At 45.5% G+C, this 19,020-nt stretch overlaps 1 protein-coding gene across 1 annotated transcript in view; it reads right to left on the reverse strand.

Moving 5' to 3' along the window:
• Nucleotides 1-19,020, reverse strand: part of sptbn5 (spectrin, beta, non-erythrocytic 5) — a 635,480-nt gene that overhangs the window by 457,460 nt on the left and 159,000 nt on the right. Inside the window, exons 16-18 of the mRNA XM_070878655.1 lie at nt 9,614-9,766; nt 8,493-8,623; nt 93-344 (exon numbers count right to left, since the gene is read on the reverse strand). Coding sequence (XP_070734756.1) covers nt 93-344; nt 8,493-8,623; nt 9,614-9,766 — 536 coding nt within the window. The remainder of the gene's footprint in view (nt 1-92; nt 345-8,492; nt 8,624-9,613; nt 9,767-19,020) is intronic.

Genomic DNA, 19,020 nt, shown 5'->3' on the forward strand with positions numbered 1-19,020 from the left:
TCTCCTGGATGAGTGCAAAAACAAGCTGGAGAAAAAAACCATGCACAAAACCATCACGATGCAGCCTATGATAGTCATTAACAGATACATACGAGTCAGCCATTTTGGTCAGGTATTCGATTCTGGTTTCCAGTGCCTGGATCTCCCGGTCAGACATGAATTGCTTGCGCCTCGCATCGTCCACAGCCTTCATGCTGCTGCTGGTCTCAGTAACAGAGAGCAGGGTGAGCTTCTCCTGCAGCAGGGCTGTCGTGTCCTGGCACTTCTGGAGAAATGACTTGACATCTGCTGTGCCAATCAACTCTTTCCCCTTCTCCTCCTTCAGGACTAACATTAGGGCCCACCTACAAATAAATGAAGTGCACTTTAAAATAGAATTCCTCCCCTGCAAATAACAGTGAAGTTCGCTCCTGTTAATTTTAGTATCGGAGGTGCTGTCTTTCAGATAAGAACCTAGAAATAGGAGCAGGTGTAGGTCATTTGGCTCCTCGAGCCTGCTCCGACATTTAATAAAATCATGGCTGATCTGATCATGGACTCAGCTCCACTTCCCTGCCTGCTTCCCATAACCCTTTACTCCCTTATCGCTCAAAAAATCTGTCGATCTCCACTTAAATATATTCAATAACCCAGCCTCCACAGCTCTCTGGGGCAGAGAATTCCACAGATTTACAACCCTCAGAGAAGAAATTCCTCCTCATCTCAGTTTTAAATGGGAAGCCCCTTATTCTAAGACTATGTCCCCTAGTTTTAGTTTCCCCTATGAGTGGAAATATCCTCTCCGCATCCACCTTGTCGAGCCCCCTCATTATCTTATATGTTTCGATAAGATTGTCATGTATTCAACTATCATTGTAACCCATGTATAAGCTGACCTAAGTTGTACACCTTGAGAACATTGACCACAACGGGGTGAACTTGTGGGAGACACTCCTAACCTGGACGTTCAGGTATAAAAGGGGAAGCTCCACCCACCTTCATCACTTGAGGTCTTGGTAATAAAGGTAACTGGTCACAGAGTGACCTTCTCTCAAGTATGGGCCTCATGTGCATTTATACTGTATAGTAAGGACATATCAAAGATCACCTCTCATTTTTCTGAACTTCAATGAGTATAGGCCCAACCTACTCAACCTATCTTCATAAGTCAACCCTCTCATCCCCGGAATCAACCTAGTGAACCTTCTCTGAACAGCCTCCAATGCAAGTATATTCTTCCTTAAATACGGAGACCAAAACTGTACGCAGCACTCCAGGTGTGGCCTCACCAATACCCTGTACAGTTATAGCAGGACTTCTCTGCTTTTATACTCTATCCCCCTTGCAACAAAGGCCAATATTCCATTGGCCTTCCTGATTACTTGCTGTACCTGCATACTAACTTTTTGTGTTTCATGCACAAGGACCCCCAGGTTCCTCTGTACTGCAACACTTTGCAACTTTTCTCCATTTAAATTATAATTTGTTTTTCTATTTTTTCTGCCAAAGTGAATAACTTCACATTTTCCTACATTATACTCCACCTGCCAAATTTTTGCCCACTCACTTAGCCTGTCTATATCCCTTTGCAGATTTCTTGTGTCCTCCTCACACATTGCTTTCCCACCCATCTTTGTATCATCAGCAAACTTGGCTACATTACACTCAGTCCAGTCATTCAAGTCATTAATATAGATTGTAAATAGTTGAGGCCCCAGCACCGATCCCTGCGAAATTACTGTTTGCCAACCGGAAAATGACCCGTTTATCCCGACTCTCTGATTTCTGTTAGTTAGCCAATCCTCTATCCTTGCTAATATGTTACCCCCAGGATGAGGCGTTAAACCGAGGCCCCGTCTGCTCTCTCAGGTGGACGTAAAAGATCCCATGGCACTATTTCAAAGTAAAGCAAGGGAGTTATCCCAGTGACCTGTCCAATATTTATCCCTCAATTACATAACAAAAACACATTATCTGGTCATTATCACATCACTGTTTATCGGAGTTTGCTGTGCGCAGGTTGGCTGCCAAATTTCCCACATCACAACAGTAACTACACGCCCAAGGTACTTCATTGGCTGTAAAGACATCCGGTGGTTGTGAAAGTCAGTATAGAAATGCAAGTCTTTCTTTTTTTTTATGCTTATTAAAATTTTGCAATACCCAGTCTTTTAAATTAGCCAATGTTAATGAAACAGTGCATCAAACAATACCGAGAGAAAGAAAGGAAGACTTTTAGAAGTGATTTCTAAAGCACCTTTCACACCCTCAGAATGTCACAAAGCGCTTTACAACCACTTTCGAAGTGTAGTCACTGTTGTAAGGTAGGAAACGCGGCAGGCAATGTGCGCACAGCAAGCTGAGATAATGACCAGTTAATCTGTTTTAGTGGTGCTGGTTGAGGGATAAATGTTGTCCCAGGACACCGGAAGAACTCCCCTGCTTCTCTTCGAGTCGTGCTGTGGAATCTTTTACATCACCTGAGAGGGCAGACGGAACCTCTGTTTAACATCGCATCTGAAAGATGGCACCTCCGACTGGAGTGTCAGTCTAGATTTATGTGCTCAAGTCTCTGGAGTGGGACTTGAATCCACAACCTTCTGACTCAGAGGCGAGTGTGCTACCCATTGAGCCAAGCTAACAAACATTAAGATGCACCATTACACAGTAACGTGATTGAAACTGGAGCACTCTACAAGCTGTGCAATGCTACGTTGGACCATTTTACAGAATACTCAGCATTTTGCTCCCACTTGTCCCACGCATTTAACACAAAGAAAGGTTCCATTGGGACATCTTGCTTACTCGTCACCCACCTCCTCAGCAATCAACAACTTGCATTTATACAGCACCTTTAACATTGTAAAATGTCCTGAGGCGCTTCACAGAAACATTATCAAACATAAGTTCACACTGTGCCACATAGAGATATTTGGACATATGACCAAAAGCTTGGTCAAAGAGGTAGGTTTTAAGGAGCGTCTTAAAGGAGAAGAGCAGAAATCTTAGAAGTCTTTTCATGTGCCAAGTTGTCGATGCTTTCTGTGAGAATTTGCTGCCCTGCTTACCTGGACTTGGCTGGGTGGTGATTTTTGAAGGAGCAGATCCATAAATTAAAGCTGGATCTGTTCCATGTCCTTCGCTGAATACCAGCATGGTGAAATTGGCTAGCTGCTTGAACCCAGATTAATTTGGAATTCAGCAGATTTCACTGGTCGGAGTGCGAATTTGAATTAAGCGGTAATTTAAATTGAGGAGCTCAAATTATGGAAAACATTTCAAAGTCTTTTCAATAACAGATGGCTTTTGCATGATTGCAATTCAAATTAACAGATAATCTGAAGTGAAGGTAGACTGTGTACATGTCAAAGCTATCGCCCAGGAGAATTTTTCAGTGCATCATTTTGAAAGGTATTTTATTTCAGAGCTCACCTGAAGGCTGCTGAATAAATCTTGCTGACATACAGAGCCTTACCGAGCAGAAGCCGACAGGCTCAATCCTTGGCCTGTGCTGTGTGAGCTCGCTCAATCAGGGCAGAATAACTCAGCCAGATTCACTGTCCCATGACACCTGGTGGAACTTGTGTGAATGTTAGGTGAGAACGGGATCAGGCTGGGCTATAACACACCCCATCATTCAATAGTCTTTGACACTGTGACCAACATCCATCTAAATGAGGTAGCAGATCATATCTAGATCTCATGGAACTGCATTGCCCTACACCGAGCCAATCCACATATTCTTTTTAAATTATTTATTCTATGATATGGGCTTCGCTGGCAAGGCCAGCATTTATTGCCCATCCCTAATTGCCCTTGAGAAGGTGGTGGTGAGCTGCCTTCTTGAACCGCTGCAGTCCGTGTGGTGAAGATCCTCCCACAGTGCTGTTAGGGAGGGAGTTCCAGGATTTTAACCCAGCAACAATGAAGGAACGGCAGATATATTTCCAAGTCAGGATGGTGTGTGACTTGGAGGGGAACTTGCAGATGGTGATGTTCCCATGCACCTGCTGCCCTTGATCTTCTAGGTGGTAGAGGTCACGGGTTTGGGAGGTGCTGCCGAAGAAGCCTTGCCGAGTTGCTGCAGTGCATTTTATAGATGGTACACACTGCAGCCACAGTGCGCCGGTGGTGGAGGGAGTGAATGTTAAGGTGGTGGATGGGGTGCCAATCAAACAGGTTGTTTTGTCCTGGATGGTGACAAGCTTCTTAAGTTGCTGGAGCTGCACTCATCCAGGCAAATGGGGACTATTCCATCACACTCCTGACTTGTGCCTTGCAGATGGTGGAAAGGCTTTGGGAATCAGGAGGTGAGACACTCACCACAGAATAACCAGCCTCTGACCCGCTCTTGTTGCTGCAGTATTTATGTGGCTGGTCCAGTTAAGTTTCTGGTCAATGGTGACCCCCAGGATGTTGGTGGTGGGGGATTCGACAATGGTAATGCTGTTGATTGTCAAGGGGCAGTGGTTAGATGCTCGCCTGTTAGAGATGGTCAGTGCCTGGCACTTATGTGGTGCGAATGTTACTTGCCACAAACCAGCCCAAGTCTGAATGTCGTTCAGGTCTTGCTGCAGGCAGGCATGGACTGCTTCATTATCTAAGGAGTTGCGAATGGAACGGAACACTGTGCAATCATCAGCGAACATCCCCACTTCTGACCTTATGATTGAGGAAAGGTCATTGATGAAGCAGCTGAAGGTGGTTGGGCCTAGGACACTGCCCTGAGGAACTCCTGCAGCTATGTTCTGGGGCTGTGATGATTGGCCTCCAACCACCACAACCATCTTCCTTTGTGCCAGCCAGTGGAGAGTTTTCTCCCTGATTCCCATTAACTTCAATTTTACTGGGGCTCCTTGGTGCCACACTCGGTCAAATGCTTCCTTGATGTCAAGGGCAGTCACTCTCACCTCACGTCACCTCTGAATTCAGCTCTTTTGTCCATGTTTGGACCAAGGCAGCAATGAGGTCTGGAGCTGAGTGGTCCTGGCAGAACCCAAACTGAGCATCGGTGAGCAGGTTATTGGTGAGTAAGTGCCTCTTGATAGCACTGTCGACGACATCTTCCATCACTTTGCTGATAATTGAGAGTAGACTGATGGGGTGGTAACTGGCCGGATTGGATTTGTCCTGCTTTTTGTAGACAGGACATACCTGGGCAGTTTTGCACTTTGTTGGATAGATGCCAGTGTTGTAGCTGTACTGGAACAGCTTGGCTAGAGGCACAGCTAGTTCTGGAGTGCAGCACGACAGCAGGGATGTTGTTGGGACCCATAGCCTTTGCTGTACCAGTGCGCTCAGCCGTTTCTGATATCACGCGGAGTGAATCGAATTGGCTGAAGATGGGCTTCTGTGATGGTGGGGACCTCAGGAGGAGGCCGATATGGATCATCCACTCGGCACTTCTGGCTGAAGATGGTTGTAAACTCTTCAGCCTTGTCTTTTGCACTTGCCTGCTGGACTTCGCCATCATTGAGGATGGGGATATTCATGAGCCTCTTCCTCCCGTTAGTTGTTTAAGGGTCCACCACTATTCACGACTGCATGTGGCAGGACTGCAGAGCTTTGATCTGACCCGTCGATTGTGGGATTGTTTAGCTCTGTTTATATTATGCTGTTTCCGCTGCTTAGCATGCATTTAGTCCTGCGTTGCAGACTCCCTAGGTAGGTACTGCATTTTTATAACAACAATAAAAACTTGTATTTATATAGCGCCTTTAACATAGTGAAATGTCCCAAGGAGCTTCACAGGAGTATTATGAGATAAGAAATTTGACACCGAGCTGCATAAGTAGAAATTAGTGCAGGTGACCAAAAGCTTGGTCAAAGAGGTATGCTTTAAGGAGTGCCTTGAAGCAGGAAAGAGAGGTAGAGAGGCGGAGAAGTTTATGGAGGGACATCCAGAGCTTGGGGCCCAGGCAATAGAAGGCACGGCCACCAATGGTTGAGCGATTATAATCAGGGATGCTCAAGAGGGCAGATATCTCGGAGAGTTTGAAAATAAGGATGAGAATTTTGAAATCAAGGCTTTGGTACGAATGGTGCTGTTCCTGGCATGCTCATCTGAACTCCTCATTGAACCTCACATTACACAAAGGGCTTCATACTGCCCGACCCTGAGCCGATTCCAGATATTACACATTCACACTGCCCGACTGTTAGGCTATTTTAGATATTACAATGCTAAAGATTTAGAACATAAGATCATAAGAAATAGGAGCAGGAGTAAGCTATTTGGCCCATCGAGCCTGCTCCGCAATTCAAAAAGATCATGGCCTCAACTCCATTTCCCTGCCCGCTCCCCATAACCCTTTATTCCCTTATCATTCAAAAATCTGTCTATCTCCACCTTAAATATATTCAATGACCCAGCCTCCACAGCTCTCTGGGGCAGAGAATTCCAAAGATTCACGACCCTCTGGGAGAAAAAATTCCTGCTTATTTCTGTTTTAAATGTGCGATCCCTTATTCTGAAACTATGCCCCCTAGCTCTAGATTCCCCCAAGAGGGAAAACATCCTCACCACATCTACCCTGTCAAGAGCCCTCAGGATCTTATATGTTTCAATAAGATCAGCTCTTATTCTTCTAAACTCCAATGAGTACAGGCCCAACCTGCTCAACCTTTTTTCATAAGACAACCCCTTCATCTCAGGAATCAACCTCGTGAACCTTCTCTGCACTGTCTACAATGCAAGTATATCCTTCCTTAAATAAGGAGACCAAAACTGTACGCAGTACTCCAGGTGTGGCCTCACCAGTATCTTGTACAGTTGTAGCAGGACTTCTCTGCTTTTATACTCTATCCCCCTTGCAATAAAGGCCAACATTCCATTTGCCTTCCTGATCACTTGCTGTACCTGCATACTAACTTTTTGTGTTTCATGCACAAGGACCCCAAGGTCCCTCTGTACTATAGCATTTTGTAATCTCTCCCCATTTAAATAGTAATTTGCTTTTTTATTTTTCCTACCAAAGTGGATAACCTCCCACTTTCCCACATTATACTCCATCTGCCAAATTTTTGTCCACTCGCTGAGCCTACCTATATCCCTTTGTAGATTCTTTATGGCCTCCTCACAACTTGCTTTCCCACCTATCTTTGTATCATCAGCAAACTTGGCTACGTTACACTCGGTCCCTTCATCCAAGTCATTAATACAGATTGTAAATAGTTGAGGCCCCAGCACCGATCCCTGCGGCACCCCACTAGTTACAGTTTGCCAACCTGAAAATGACCCATTTATCCCGACTCTCTGTTTTCTGTTAGTTAGCCAATCCTCTATCCACACTAATATATCACCCCCAACCCCGTGAACTCTTATCTTGTGCAGTAACCTTTTATGTGGTACCTTATCGAATGCTTTCTGGAAATCCAAATACATGACATCCACTGGTTCCTCTTTATCCACCCTGCTCATTACCTCCTCAAAGAACTCCAGAAAATTTGACAAAAATGATTTCTCCTTCATAAAACCATGCTGACTCTGCTTGACTGCATTTTGATTTTCTAAAAGTCCTGCTACTACTTCCTTAATGATGGACTCCAGCATTTTCCCAATGACAGACATTAGGCTAACTAGTCTATAGTTTCCTGCTTTCAGTCTCCCTCCTTTCTTAAATAGGGGCGTTACATTTGTGGTTTTCCAATCTGCTGGGAACTCGCCAGAATCCAGGGAATTTTGGTAGATTACAACCAATGCATCCACTATCTCTGCAGCCACTTCTTTTAAGACCCCAGGATGCAGGCCATCAGGTCCAGGGGACTTGTCCACCTTTAGTCCCATTAGTTTGCCTAGTACTTTATCTCTAGTGATAGTGATTGTTTTAAGTTCATCCCCTCTCCCCCCCCGCACTAACTCCTTGATTATCAGTTATTGGGATGTTTTTAGTGTCTTCTACTGTGAAGACCGATACAAAATATTTGTTCAAAGTCTCCGCCATTTCCTTGTTACCCATTATTAATTCCCCAGTCTCATTCTTTAAGGGACCAATGTTTATTTTAGCTACTCGCTTCCTTTTTATACACCTGTAGAAGCTAATTGATGGATAGCTAATTCTGATTGGATGGCTCTTTCAATGAGGAAGAACAGGTATTGGCCGAATGGTCTCCTTCTGTGCTGTATCATTCTATGATTCTTTGAAGGGTTGAATGACAAAGGGTTTCCCTCCACTGCCTTACTCTGAATCATACAGTGTTGATCACTCTTTGCAAGTTCTGGACATCAGTCCTGATGTCATTCTTCACTTGTGCCTCTTGTGCTACACTCGTGATGCATCTATTCTTATGGTACTTTGTTTCTTGTAGATTTCTGAATATTGAGTGTCAGCAGCTTCGGCCTCTCCAAGCTTCCAGTGTGAACTCGTGAACATCACAAATAGTACACTGTCTGATGCTGACCCACACAGATTCGATCCCTGCTCTGTGCAGAGTGAACTGACACTTGCGCTCTCACACACCAACAACACCACCACTTGGAGATGGGTGGCGATGCACACTGAGCTAGGATTTACCTTTTATGAATTTCCCGCTGCTTTGCTCTGATTTCCCGCTGCTTGCTGTGTCTATTTTTGATAAACTCTTCCACCAATTGGTTAATCTCGTCCAGTCGGCCTTTCCCAGCAGCAAGCTCGGTCAAGAAGTTCTGAAATATAAAACCACCTCAGTCAGTGGTGATGGTTTGGCAACCACCACCTAGTCCAGTGAAACAATACTGTACGGAGACACAGTGTTACATGGGGGGGGAGGGGGTCAGAGAGAAAGAGAAGCACAGATTGGGTGTGGAGACACAGTGTTACATGGGGGGGGAGGGGGTCAGAGAGAGAGAAGCACAGATTGGGTGTGGAGACACAGTGTTACATGGGGGGGGGGGGAGGGTGTCAGAGAGAGAGAAGCACAGATTGGGTGTGGAGACACAGTGTTACATGGGGGGGGGAGGGTGTCAGAGAGAGAGAAGCACAGATTGGGTGTGGAGACACAGTGTTACATGGGGGGGGGGAGGGTGTCAGAGAGAGAGAAGCACAGATTGGGTGTGGAAACACAGTGTTACATGGGGGGGGGGAAGGGTGTCAGAGAGAGAGAAGCACAGATTGGGTGTGGAAACACAGTGTGAGATGGGGGGGGGTCAGAGAGAGAGAAGCACAGATTGGGTGTGGAGACACAGTGTGAGATGGGGGGGGGTCAGATTGGGTTTGGATCTACAGTGTGAGATGGGGGGGGTCAGAGAGAGAGAAGCACAGATTGGGTGTGGAGACACAGTGTTACATGGGGGGGGGGTCAGAGAGAGAGAAGCACAGATTGGGTTTGGATCTACAGTGTTACATGGGGGGGGGGGGTGTCAGAGAGAGAGAAGCACAGATTGGGTGTGGAGACACAGTGTTACATGGGGGGGGGAAGGGTGTCAGAGAGAGAGAAGCACAGATTGGGTGTGGAGACACAGTGTTACATGGGGGGGGGGGGGGTGTCAGAGAGAGAGAAGCACAGATTGGGTGTGGAGACACAGTGTGAGATGGGGGGGGGGGGTCAGAGAGAGAGAAGCACAGATTGGGTTTGGATCTACAGTGTGAGATGGGAGGGGGGGGCGGGGGTCACAGAGAGGGAAGCACAGATTGGGTGTTCAGTACAGGCAACAAACCTCGTATTTCCTCTGCATGACCTCCACATTGGTCGACTTGGGCTCGAAGGTTTTGAAAACATTCTCCTTGTCCTTCATCCAGGAGTCGAATTCGTTGCAGGTGTTATAGAAGCGGTACAGGTGGATCATTTCCTGCAGGGTTTTCCTTCTGGCCTAGAGGGGGGGCAAGACAACAGGGAGCAGGTCAGTCTGAGCAAGCACTGTGCTAGGAAGCGCAAAGAATTGACTTTTCATTTGCACGGATGGAGAGTGTCTGCGAGTGACAATGGAATGAAGCAGGCAAGCCACCCAGTTGCTGGGTAAATAGACACTATTGAAGGAAGGCTTGTAGGTGTAATAGAACTTCCCCTAGTGGACAACTGCTCCACCTAGTAGACTACTGTGGTAATGCAACCACTGATATAAATAAAAGGGTCATATGGCAAAATCACATGATGACAGGTTTATGGTAAGAGCCATCGTAATGTGCTTCTTAGTGATGTCGTAAGAATATATCACATTGGCGACGAGGATAGGATAATCGGATTCCCTAGCTGAAATTTTTGTTGGTGGATGATCCAGCCAACCGACAGAGAGACTTTGAGAGGTTCTTTGTTTTGCAGAACAGTTTAAAAAAACCAAGGTAAATTACAAGCACACTTGGCTGAACTGTTGACGATGCCAGAGTAAAGCAATAATGAACTAAAAGGGCCCACTTCACCTGGGAGACGTCAAACTGCCCTTTTGTCTTTAGCAAATTGCTATATCTAAAGCAAGGCAGGTCTGATGTTGTGGAGAGGTCCCTCCCACCACACCAGCAACACTGGAGAAACAGTTCAAATCCATTTTGTTCTCCCAGCGCTGTCAGTTTAAAAAAGTCATTCTTAGGACATGGGTGTCACTGGCAAGGCCAGCATTTAGTGCCCATCCCTGCTTGCCCTGATAAGTTGGTGTTTGGCTAAACCGAGTGCCTATTAAGAGTCAACCACATTGGTGTGGGACTGGAGTCACACATAGGCCAGACAGGGTAAGGGCGGCAGGTCTCCTTCTATAATAGACGGGATAGAGAGGGGGGTAAAAAAGGAGGGGGGGGGTTGCAGTATTAATTAAAGAAACAATTACAGCTGTGAGAAGGGATGATATGTTAGAGGGATCATCAAACGAGGCCATGTGAGTTGAATTGAAGAACAAAAAAAGGGTCGATCATACCCACGTCTTCCGCCTCCACACACAGATTTCCTATATGGTCTCTAATAGGTTCCACTCTTTCTCTTAGTTATCCTCTTGCTCTTAATATATTTATAAAACATCTTTGGGTTTTCCCTGATTTTACTTGCCAAAAGGGAGTGTACTATAGACCCCCAAACAGTCAGAGCGAGATAGAAGAATAAATATGTGGGCAAATTGCTGCAAAGTGCAAAAACTATAGAGTTGTAATAGTGGGGAATTTCAACTACTCTAATATTAACTGAAAGGAAAGTAGTGTGAATGGTACAGAGGGTGTGGAATTCCTAAAATGCATTCAGGAGAACTTCTTTAGCCAATAGGGAGGGGGCGGTTCTGGATTTGGTTTTGGAGAATGAAGAGGGGCAGGTGGAAGGGGTTTCGGTGGGAAAGCATTTTGGTGCTAGTGATCATAATTCAGTAAGATTTAGGGTAGTGGAAAAGGACAAAGGTGGACCAGGAAAAAATGGTGTCAATTGGGATAAAGTCAATTTTGCTGAGCTGAGATGGGATTTGGCCAAAGTGGACTGGAAACAGCTACTTGGTGGTAAATCAGTGTCAGGGCAGTGGGAGACAATTAAGGAGGAGATCTGGAGGGTACAGAGCAAGTATGTTCCCTTAAAAAAAAGGGTGGGGCTAACAAATCTAGAGTCCCCTGGATGTCAAGGGATATACAGGGTAAGATAAAGAAAAAAGAGAAGCTTATGGCAGATACCAAGAACTCAATACTGCAGAAAGTCTAGAGGAGCATAAGTGCAGGGTTGCAATTAAAAAAGTTATCAGGAAAGCACAGAGAGAGCATGAGAGAATGTTGGCAAGTAAAATCAGGGAAAACCCAAATATTTTATAAATACATTAAGTGCAAGAGGATAACTAGAGAAAGAGTGGGACCTATTAGAGACCATTAAGGAAATATGTGTGTGGAGGTGGAAGACGTGGGTGTGATTCTTAATGACTTTGCATCTGTTTTCACAAAAGAGAGAGAAGAGATAGACTTTGCAATGAGGGAGGAGGACTGTGAAATATCAGACGAGATAAAAATAGTGAGACAGGAAGTATTAAGGGGCTTAGCAACTTTGAAAGTGGATAAATCCCCAGGCCCGGATGAAATATATCTCAGGCTGTTAAGAGAAGCAAAAGAGGAAACAGCAGAGGCTCTGACCATCATTTTCGAATCCTCTCTGGTCACAGGTGTGGTGCCAGAGGACTGGATGACTGCTAATGTTGTACCGTTGTTTAAAAAGGGAGAAAAAGACCGAGTAATTACAGACCAGTCAGCCTAACCTCAGTGGTGGGAAAATTCTTGGAAAAACTCCTGAGGGACAGGATAAATCTTCATTTGGAAAGGCATGGATTTGTCAAGGGAAGGTCGTGCCTGACTAACTTGATTGAATTTTTCGAGGAGGTAACCAGGAGGGTCGATGAGGGCAGTGCGTATGATGTAGTGTATATGGATTTTAGCAAAGCTTTTGATAAGGTCCCACATGGCAGATTGGTCACAAAAGTAAAAGCCCATGGGATCCAGGGCAAAGTGGCAAGTTGGATCCAAAATTGTCTCAGAGGCAAGAAGCAAAGGGTAATGGTTGATGGGTATTTTTGTGGCTGGAAGGCTGTATCCATTGGGGTTCCGCAGGGCTCAGTGCTGGGTCCCTTGCTTTTTGTGGCATATAACAATGACCTGGATTTGAATGTTGGGGATATGATTAAGAAGTTTGCAGCTGACACTAAAATAGGCTGTGTGGTTGATAATGAAGAAGAAAGCTGCAGACTGCAGGAAGATATCAATGAACTGGTCAGGTGGGTGGAACAGTGGCAAATGGAATTCAATCGGGATAAATATGAGGTAATGTATTTGGGGAGGTCTAACAAGACAAGGGAATACACATTAAATGGTACGACACTGAAAAGTGTAGAGGAACAAAGGGACCTTGGAGTGCAGGTCCACTGATCCCTGAAGGTAGCAGATCAGGTAGATAAGGCGGCATATGGAAAACTTGCCTTTATTAGTTGAGTCATAGAATACAAGAGCAGGGAGGTTATGCTGAACTGCATAAAACACTGGTTAGGCCACAGCTGGAGTACTGTGTGCAGTTCTGGTCACCACATTACAGGAAAGATGTAATTGCACTGGAAAGGGTGCAGAGGAGATTTACAACAATGTTGCCTGGACTGGAGAATTTGGGCTATGAGGAAAGATTGGAGATGCTGGGTCTTTGGAACAGAAGAAGCTGGGGGAGACCTAATTGAGGTGTATAAAATTCATCATCATCATCATAGGCAGTCCCTTGGACTTCACTCTTAAAATGAGTCCTTAGGTGGCTGAACAGTCCAATACAAGGGCCACAGTCCCTGTCACAGGTGGGACAGATAGTCGTTGAGGGTAAGGGAGGGTGGGACAGATTTATGAGGGGCCTGGATAAAGTGGATAGGAAGGACCTGTTTCCCTTGGCAGAGGGGTCAACAACCAGGGGGCATAGATTTAAAGTAATTGGGGAGAGGTTTAGAGGAGATGTGAGGGGAAATAGCTTCACCCAGAGGGTGGTGGGAGTCTGGAACTCACTGCCTGAAAGGGTGGCAGAGGCAGAAACCCTCACCACATTTAAAAAGTACTTGGATGTGGACTTAAAGTGCCGTAACCTACAGGGCTACGGACCTAGAGCTGGAAAGTGGGATTAGGCTGGGTAGCTCTTGGTCGGCCAGGACACGATAGGCCGAAATGGCCTCCTTCCATGCTGTAAATTTCTATGATTCTATGATATAAAGGCCATTAGTAAACCAGTTGGGTTTTTACAACAATCCAACAGCTTCATGGTCACTTATACTGATACTAGCTTTGTTATTTTCAGATTTCATTCCGGAACTGAAATTCCCAAACTGCCATAAGGGGGCCGGGGGGGTGTGGATGCGGAATTTGAACTCACATTCTCTGGATTATTAGTCCAAAAGCATAACCACCACACTACCACCCCTTGGTGCAGCAGGCCACACTGCAGGATTAATAGAAACCCTCTCACTGTAGCTCCACGCTCAGATTTACACCTGCAGCCTCCACTCACGGGCTCTTCTTGTGTCGAACCTTCTTGCCTTGGTTGTCAGCTCCCCCTACAGGTGCAGTAGAGTTCAGCAGCTTCTGGCACGGGACATGCAGCAGTGAATGTCGGAATTGCTTGATGAAAAAACACCAAGGTCCATCTAGTCTGCCTTCTACCAACCTGTTAGTCTCATGATACAACAATAATGGAGTTGTTGACCAATCACAGCGATCAATCTCAATCAATGAGTCTACAACAGACCCAGACATGAGACGAGGAAAACCCAAATAGTGGAGAGCTTTAGGAACCATGGCTGGATTTTTGGCTTTGCTCATTTCCGGGTGGTAATGGCAGCGGGACAGTAAAGTTTGCGCCCGGGAACAGTTTGCACCTCAGTCAGCAAAATTAGGCAGTTGGGCCCCGAGTGTGGGGCGGAGCAATAAGGGAGGTATTCCATATCTCTCTCAGGCGCTAGGCCGACTGAGCATGGGAAAATCCCGAGTTAAAAAGCTGGTCCGGGGAGAAAAAAACCTATGAAAAAAACCCCACCAAAAACATTCCGAATACGTAGCCCATGCCACCACCAATATAAATCGCAAAAGAAAAGAAAAACAATCACAGGCAACATGGGTCAGGCGGGAGTCCAAAAGCGAGCCAGTGTCGTAACCAGGGACGGTAATGCTCCGTGCCCCCGTAAAATCGGCCCCAAAACCCCCGTGGGCGCTGGAAGCCGACCATCCGCCCAGAAGAGCTCGCCTCCGCCATTGCCATCCCTCCGGGGAGAAACATGTTCGGATATCACCGGAAAATCCAGCCCCACAGGTCCAAAGTCACCGGTTCTTCCCAAACACACACTTGCCATGTCACGTCTCACATTACTGCTCTACTCTCACTCTATCAGTACTCAGAGCTGCTGTACCCGAGGCAATCCTGGGAGTACGTTTGAGACAAAGTATAACTTGGGTTTCAAGCAATGGAGGGAAAAATGAGAGCAGTCATCAGATGCCCCTCTGACATGCAGCCGAACATCTGTACCGAGAACATCATTCGTGGGGACTCGGCCTCAGGTCAGCGGGCTGGCTGAACACGACACTGAAACAGAGCTCAGCACCACGGGCAGCTGTCCGGGGAGTGAACAGCCTAACACTGCTCGAGAAAAGGACTGCGGAGTCCACGATTCAATTACCATCTACACCGACACCCAGATTTGGTTCCAGAGACAAAATGAGTCTCCATGGGAGAGAGAGGCAAGCTCCATTGATCCTGATTGAGTGGAAGAGGAATAGTTCTTTATTGCTACTACCTGAACAAGGCCCATTCCAGTCTCAGTAAGGAGCCAGACTGATGCCGAGGAGAAACGACCTACTGGCATTCCTGCTGATACACATGCAGTGGTGTGTATATAGTATACAGCTGTACAGGTATAACTGGAACTGAGCATGCTGTGGTGTGTATATATTATACAGCTGTACGGGTATAACTGGCACAGAGCATACAGTGGCGTGTATATATTATACAGTTGTACAGATATAACTGTCATGGGCCATGCAGTGGTGTGTATATATTATACAGCTGTACAGGTATAACTGGCACAGAGCATGCTGTGGTGTGTATATATTATACAGCTGTACGGGTATAACTGGCACAGAGCATACAGTGGCGTGTATATATTATACAGTTGTACAGATATAACTGTCATGGGCCATGCAGTGGTGTGTATATATTATACAGCTGTACAGGTATAACTGGCACAGAGCATGCAGTGATGTGTATATATTATACAGCTGTACAGGTATAACTGGCAGCCGCCATGCAGTGGTGTGTATATATTATACAGCTGTATGGGTATAACTGGCACAGGCCATGCAGTGGTGTGTATGTATTATACAGCTGTACAGGTATAACTGGCACAGAGCATGCAGTGGTGTGTATATATTATACAGCTGTACGAATATAACTGGCACAGAGCATGTAGAGGTGTGTATATATTATACAGCTGTACCGGTATAATTGGCACGGGCATGCAGTGGTGTGTATATATTATACAGCTGTACAGCATAACTGGCACAGAGCATGCAGTGGTCTGTATATAGTATACAGCTGTACAGGTACAACTGGCACTCGCCATGCAATGGTGTGTATGTATTATACAGCTGTACGGGTATAACTGGCACAGGCCATCCAGTGGTGTGTATGTATTATACAGCTGTACAGGTATAACTGGCACAGAGCATGCAGTGGTGTGTATATATTATACAGCTGTACGAATATAACTGGCACAGGCCATGCAGTGGTGTGTATGTATTATACAGCTGTACAGGTATAACTGGCACAGAGCATGCAGTGGTGTGTATATATTATACAGGTGTACGAATATAACTGGCACAGAGCATGCAGTGGTGTGTATATATTATACAGCTGCATGGGTATAACTGGCACAGGCCATGCCGTGGTGTGTATATATGATACAGCTGTGCAGGTATAACTGGCACAGAGCATGCAGAGGTGGGTATATATTATACAGCTGTACTGGTATAATTGACACGGGCATGCAGTGATGTGTGTATATATTATACAGCTGTACTGGTATAATTGGCACGGGCATGCAGGAGTGTGTATATATTATACAGCTGTACAGTTATAACTGGCACAGAGCATGCAGTGGTCTGTATACAGTATACAGCTGTACAGGTACAACTGGCACGGGCCATGCAGTGGTGTGAATAGATTATACAGCTGTACGGGTATTACTGGCACAGAGCATGCAGTGGTGTGTATATATTATACAGCTGTACGGGTATAACTGGCACAGAGCATGCAGTGGTGTGTATATATTATACAGCTGTACAGATAAAACTCTCACGGGCCATGCAGTGGTGTGTATCTATTATACAGCTGTACAGGTATAACTGGCACAGGCCATGCAGTGGTGTGTATATATTATACAGCTGTACGGGTATAACTGGCACAGCGCATGCAGTGGTGTGTATATATTATACAACTGTACAGGTATAACTGGCACAGAGGATGCAGTGGTGTGTATATATTATACAGCTGTACGGGTATAACTGGCACAGGCCATGCAGTGGTGTGAATAGATTATACAGCTGTACGGGTATAACTGGCACAGAGCATGCAGTGGTGTGTATATATTATACAGCTGTACGGGTATAACTGGCACAGGCCATGCAGTGGTGTGTATATATTATACAGCTGTACGGGTATAACTGGCACAGAGCATGCAGTGGTGTGTATATATTATACAGCTGTACAGGTATAACTCTCACAGGCCATGCAGTGGTGTGTATATATTATACAGCTCTACGGGTATAACTGGCACAGGCCATGCAGTGGTGTGTATATATTATACAGCTGTACGGGTATAACTGGCACAGCGCATGCAGTGGTGTGTATATATTATACAGCTGTACGGGTATAACTGGCACAGAGCATGCAGTGGTGTGTATATATTATACAGCTGTACAGATATAACTCTCACGGGCCATGCAGTGGTGTGTATATATTATACAGCTGTACAGGTATAACTGCCACGGGCCATGCTGTGGTGTGTATATATAATACAGCTCTACGGGTATAACTGGCACAGAGCATGCAGTGGTGTGTATATATTATACAGCTGTACGGGTATAACTCGCATGGGCCATGCAGTGGTGTGTATATATTATACAGCTGTACAGGTATAACTGGCACTGGCCATGCAGTGGTGTGTATATATTATACAACTGTACAGGTATAACTGGCACGGGCCATGCAGTGGTGTGAATAGATTATACAGCTGTACAGGGAAAACTGGCACAGAGCATGCAGTGGTGTGTATATATTATACAGATGTACAGGTATAGCTGGCACAGAGGATGCAGTGGTGTGTATATATTATACAGCTGTACGGGTAAACTGGCACAGAGCATGCAGTGGTGTGTATATATTATACAGCTGTACAGGTATAACTGGCATAGAGCATGCAGTGGTGTGTATATCTTATACAGCTGTACAGGTATAACTGGCACGGGCCATGCAGTGGTGTGTATATATTATACAGCTGTACTGGTATAACTGGCACAGGCCATGTAGTGGTGTGTATATATTATACAGCTGTACAGATATAGCTGGCACAGAGGATGCAGTGGTGTGTATATATTATACAGCTGTAGGGGTATAACTGGCACCGAGCATGCAGTGGTGTATATATTATAAAGCTGTACAGGTATAACTGGCATAGAGCATGCAGTGGTGTATATATTATACAGCTGTACAGGTATAACTGGCACAGAGCATGCAGTGATGTGTATATATTAAACAGCTGTACAGGTATAACTGGCACAGAGTATGCAGTGGTGTGAATATATTATACAGCTGTACAGGTATAACTGGCACCCACCCATGCAGTGGTGTGTATGTATTATACAGCTCTGCGGGCATAACTGGCACGGGCCATGCAGTGGTGTGTATATATTATACAGCTGTACAGGTATAACTGGCACAGAGTATGCAGTGGTGTGCATATATTGTACAGCTCTACTGGTATAACTGGCAAACAGCATGCAGTGGTGTGCATATATTATACAGCTCTTCGGGTATAACTGGCATAGAGCATGCAGTGGTGTGAAAATATTATACAGCTGTACAGGTATAACTGGCACAGAGCATGCAGTGGTGTGTATATATTATACAGCTGTACGGGTATAACTGGCATGAGCCATGCAGTGGTGTGTATATATTATACAGCTGTACCGGTATAACTGGCACAGAGGATGCAGTGGTGTGAATATAGTATACAGCTGTATGGGTATAACTGGCACGGGCCATGCAGTGGTGTGTATATATTATACAGCTGTACAGGTATAACTGGCATAGGCCATGCAGTGGTATGTATATATTATACAGCTGTACGGGTATAACTGGCACAGGCCATGTAGTGGTGTGTATATATTATACAGCTGTACGGGTATAACTGGCACCGAGCATGCAGTGGTGTGTATATATTATAAAGCTGTACAGGTATAACTGGCATAGAGCATGCAGTGGTGTGAATATATTTTACAGCTGTACAGGTATAACTGGCACAGAGCATGCAGTGGTGTGTATGTATTATACAGCTGTACAGGTATAACTGGCATAGGCCATGCAGTGGTATGTATATATTATACAGCT

This window comes from Pristiophorus japonicus, chromosome 4 (genome assembly GCF_044704955.1).
Source record: "Pristiophorus japonicus isolate sPriJap1 chromosome 4, sPriJap1.hap1, whole genome shotgun sequence".
NCBI lineage: Eukaryota > Metazoa > Chordata > Chondrichthyes > Pristiophoridae > Pristiophorus > Pristiophorus japonicus.